The 4,888-nt window shown below is 57.5% G+C and overlaps 1 protein-coding gene across 2 annotated transcripts in view; it reads left to right on the forward strand.

The window, feature by feature from the left end:
- Positions 1–439: 439 nt before the first annotated feature.
- ECE1 (endothelin converting enzyme 1) overlaps positions 440–4,888 on the forward strand; it is a 10,372-nt gene continuing 5,923 nt past the window's right edge. The window contains exons 1-4 of one of the 2 annotated variants that reach the window (XM_026862685.1): positions 440–1,813; positions 1,902–1,988; positions 2,955–3,096; positions 3,327–3,539. In XM_026862685.1, the coding sequence (XP_026718486.1) occupies positions 1,902–1,988; positions 2,955–3,096; positions 3,327–3,539 (442 nt within the window). In that variant the 5' untranslated portion in view covers positions 440–1,813. The remainder of the gene's footprint in view (positions 1,814–1,901; positions 1,989–2,954; positions 3,097–3,326; positions 3,540–4,888) is intronic. The other variant, XM_026862686.1, reaches the window with a different exon arrangement.

The following is a 4,888-nucleotide window of genomic DNA, read 5'->3' on the forward strand; positions in this document are numbered from 1 at the left end:
ACCCCCCCCCCCCATCCTTGTTGGAGCTGGGGAAATGTGGTTTTATTGTGATTTAAGCAAACGACGGGGGGGAGGAACAAAAACCGACCTGTTTTGACCTGAAAAAGGGATGTTCCTGCTTTCAAGCTGGGGAGCAGCAAGGAGGCGGGGGGGGGGAAGCACCCATGGGTGCTGCTTTTCCCCAGTGCTCCCAAGGTGGAGGGAAGGAGGGGCTAGGGGTGCTAAAAATACCTCCCGGCCCCAGTTTCCCCCAAATTAAGGATGCTGGGGGGGTTGATCCTGGTTCTTCCCGGGGTGTTTTGGGGATTCAAGCTCAGCTTGGGTTTTCTGACGTCTGATAAGGGGTTGAGCCAGCACATCCTTAATGAAATGAAAAAACGTGTGGGTTGTTGGTGGGGTTTTTTTTCTTTTTTTTCCCTTTTTCCTGCTGTTTTCAGGCTGGGGATGGCAGGCGGGGTGGGAGATTGCCGAAAAAACCTCATTTCCTCAGGAAACAGAGTGAAAGCCTTGGCTGAAAGCTGGGACTCCAGGAATTCGGTGCTTTGGAGCTGTGGGGGCTTCGTGAACATCCCCCCTTGCCTTGTGCAAGTGGGGATTTATGCCCAGAGATGCAAATTTCAGCCATGTGCAAAAACAAGGAGGGAGAAAAGTGAAAGGGGGTGGAAAAAATAGAATATAAAACCAGATTTCACCCGTGATAAAATTCTGCAGTTAAAGCTTTTTTGCCTTAAGGTTTGCAGGCTGGAGGTGGGCACCCTGGGGAGATTTTGGGGCTGGAAAGAGGGAAACTGCCTTTTTCTTTTAACCCTTTTTGTTCTTCGGGTGGGTTTTGTGGCTAATTAAACCCTGGCTGTGATTGGGGGTCTGGGGAGAGGATGGGATTTGTTATTTTTTGTGCAAGGGGAGGTTTGGGAAGGCCGTTACCAGAAATGGAGCTGAGCACTGGTGCTTTTGTCCCATGGATCTTCCTGCCAGGGGAAGGTGAGGCACGGCTGTGCTGGGTTTGGATCAACTCGGGGTCCCTTTGGGGACAATGGCAGCAGGATGGGGACGTCCGGATGAGCACAGACCCCCACGCTGCGTTGGGGGGGAGGGTGGGGGGCTGAAGGGATGTGACTGGTGCTGATCAGCCCATTGGTGGCAGGGGTCAGAGTGGATTTTGGGGTGCTCACCTCCTCAGCAGCAGGTGGAGGGTGGTTTTCTCTGGTGGGAGACAGTACGGCTGGGTGGTACGGCTGTGCCGGGGGGGAAGGAAGCAACAGCGCCACGATAAGGACTGGCTGCCAACCAGTGAGGTTTCCCCTTGTTTTTCTGCTGGGGGATGAGGTAAGAGCCAGGCGTGCGATAACGCCCAGGGGAGAAGGAGCCAGGAGGAAGCCCATCAGCAGCTTAAATTCAAGGTGCCTTCACCTTTGGGTGCTCACAGGAACCCCGCAGGGTGTTTCGGGGTGCGCAAGGTTCACAGATGGGGCGTGGAGCGTGAGCAAGCCGGTAGTTTCGGGGTGAAAAGCCATTTTCTCCGCTACCAGCCTTTCTCAGGGCCCCAGCACACCGGGGTTCCCTGGCACAGGGGGGGTCCCTCACCCCGTTGTGGAGCCGGGAGCCAGTGGAGGAGGAACCGGCTTTATTCCAGGCTGAAGGGGAGGTTGCACAACCCGGCCCCGGGGGAAAGCGAGGCGGGTTCGGGCTTCGCTCAGCTTTTGGCTCCAGCCCTCATTGCTCTCCATAACCTTCCTCCGGCGTTTGTTTAGTGCTTTACTACCCCGGAGCCATTCGGGATTTAGCTCCCCAGAGGAGGAGGCGGCTTTAGAGGGTGCATGTTCCTTCCTTGCCCTCCTTCCTCCTTCTCTTCCTCGACCCCAAGCCACTGAGCACCTCTGTTTGCTGATCTCCCCGTGCAGATGTCGACCTACAAGCGAGCGACATTGGATGACGAAGACCCCCTGGACTCTATCGGTGAAGGCGATGGGTACCCCAACGGCTTCCAGGTGGGGCTTCGTGTGTGTTTTAGGTGGGGGTGGGGGGGAAAGAAGGGGTTTTTAGGTCCTGGCAAGCAGCAGAGGGCATTGCAGAAGGTTTTTTAGCCTGGGACCAGCCTTTCTGTGGGGCAAAGTCCGGCGTGGGCAGAGCAGTGTTGGCTCCTGCTGCCCTTTGCTCCCCTCCTGGCACCCGGAGCAAGCGATGGGGGAGCCTGCAGGGCCGGATCCTGGCTCAGCTATTTGCAACATCCCGGCACCCGGTTTTGCCACCGACCGAACCCCTTTTCCTGGTGTGACCAGGGCGAGCAATTAAGGTGGCAGCGGGAGCTTTGTCCACGCACAAAAGGGGATTAGGTTAATTCCGCCCCAAGCAGTGGGAATCGGCTTAAAAAGAGCCACGGGTGGCAAAGAAAGAAAACCCCATGGCTGACAGTGTCCGGCCTCACCGGGAAAGATTTGGGGCCAGAGCAACGTTCTCGGTGCTGTTCCCACTCCTAATTCTCTGCCTAGAATGGTGTTTTCTGCCTCCAAAATCAGAGCTCCGCTGTGTTTTTACTTTCCCTGGCGGGGCCATCTCCGCTTGCCATCGCATTGGGATGTTTCCTGGGGATGTTTTTCGGCGGAGTGGGAGTATCCTGTTACGGCACTTCCTGCTGCCGCGGCGGCCCCCACCCTGTCCCAGTGCCGGCGGTGGGGACGGGGACACCCGGAGGGTTACAGCCGTGCTTGAGGAGGGGTTCGGGCTGGCACGAGGTAGCAGGTGAGCCTGCTGAAACACTCGCCCTGCTCCCTTTCCTGCCATTGTGCCGCCCTTCCTGGCCAGTTTCTGGAAGGCAGCTGCCTCCTTTCCCAGCCCAAACGGTGCCGGATCCCTCACCAGGGGCCAAACTCGTGCCGTGGGCTGTAGGAAGGAAAATGGGGGGTGCCTCAGTAGGTTTTTCCTCCAGTGGGGAAACGGCGCTGCTTTTCCCGCAGGTGAACTTCCGCGGCTCGAGGAGCAGCCTGGGGTGCTGGGCTGAGCGGACGCGCACCGAGAAGCAGCTCGTGGTGCTGGTGGGGGTGCTGGCGGCCGTGCTGGCAGCATGTCTGCTGGGCCTCATCTTCCAGTACAGAGCCCGTAAGTCCTCGCACTGTGGGGGGATCCTACCCCCTTGAGCGGGGTGGGTTGCTGGGGGCTTCCATGGGATGCTCAGGCACGGGATGGGGTGCTGATCTGTATCACTTGCCCTGAAGCGGGTGCAGGGTGGGATGCTCAGGCACCAAATGAAATATTTGCTGGGTGGGATGATCCCCAGTGCGGCCCATTGTGCCACGGTGGATGAACTGAACCCATCGTTCCCACCCCAGGGCCACCCACTGTGTGCCTGTCAGAAGCCTGCATCTCCGTTACCAGCTCCATCCTCAGCTCGCTGGACCGGGCGGTGAATCCCTGCGAGGACTTTTTTGGCTATGCCTGCGGGGGCTGGATCAAGGCCAACCCCCTCCCTGACGGCCACTCACGCTGGGGCACTTTCAACAACCTCTGGGAGCACAACCAGGCCATCATGAAGCATCTGCTGGGTGAGTATGTGGGAGTGGTGGGACCCCCACAGCACCAAGGAGGCCGGTAGGTCTAAGGGATGGCAAAAACATGCCTGCAGGGACGTCACGTTGGGCTTGAACCCCAGTGTCAAACCAGTCTGTGACGCATGCACTGCAGGGATGTTGGGAAGCAGATCTTGCCTGTGTTTGCTCTCCTGGATGCCCCTGGGATTTTTGACCACGGTGTTGTAGCTCTTTGGCGCCAAGTAGGGGAAGGGTCTCGGCCTCGGCTCTGCAAACCCCGTGGCAGCGTTCCCAGGAGCTCTGAAATTCCACATTTGCACCCCAGACTGCATCCAGAGGCTGTAGCACCCCACTATCACCCCAAGGATATGTTTTTTTTCTCCTGCTATAGCTTCCAGTCTTTGTGAGCAGCTTTTTTGGGGGGGCTGGCTGCCAATCTGGCCGTTTTGGGGGCCAGAACTCCCTCAGCGGAGGGAGGATCCCAGGCTCAGCCTCTGCGTGCGAACACCGAAGCGGGGTGGCTTATCCGAGCAACCGGCGGGGACGGTTTGTTCAAGCTTTGAGCAAACAACTGGCTCCTTATCAGCACTTTCCACTGCCGGGGCTGATTATCTGAAAAGAGAAGGTTTGGGAAGAGTGTTGTCTTTCAGAAGGGGGGTGGTGCGGGAACAGCTTCGTCCCCGGCTCTTCCCGCAGAAATCTGGCACTGGTTTTACTGGGAGAAGGGACCGGGCCTCCAGCCAAGCAGTCGCGCTCGGCATTTCCTTGAATTCCTTGGAGCCGAGGGACCTTTCGTTAATAAAACCACACAGCTGGGAAGCCAAAGGTGCAAGCTGTGTCATGAGGAAAATAAAAAAAACACCCTCTGGGGAAGCAGAATTTTAGAGGGGGGGAAAAAAAAGGATGGTTTTTGGAGGCAGAGGAGAAAAATGGGTTTATTGTTCCTTCTTGCAGGAATAAATAATACAGGGCTGGGGAGCACCAGCACAGGGGCAAGGGCAGCACAGTGGGCTGGATGATGCTGGGAACATCAGAGCTGCTGGCAAAATGCTTTTTGTTTTGTTTTCTTAAAATTTTATTTATCTTTCTGATCCAAAGTGCCAGAGGAGTCTCTGCGGGTGGGAGAGGAGATGGGAGCAGGAGGCCAGGAAGGGCTGGGGGTCATGGGATGCTTTTGGGGTCACAGAGGGGACCGGTGGGGCAGTCCTTGGCTTCTTTTTGGAGCCTGGCTTTGCCCCAAACAGGGCTGAATATTTCTCTGGTGGAAGGGTGGGGGCTCCGGCGTGCATCAGCAGCCCCCACGGGGGCCTGGATGCCTGTCCCTGGGGGGACCCCCTGTGACACCACCCCCACCCCCCCCCCCC

Source organism: Athene cunicularia, assembly GCF_003259725.1.
Source record: "Athene cunicularia isolate RWA chromosome 21 unlocalized genomic scaffold, athCun1 chr21_part1, whole genome shotgun sequence".
Lineage (NCBI taxonomy): Eukaryota > Metazoa > Chordata > Aves > Strigiformes > Strigidae > Athene > Athene cunicularia.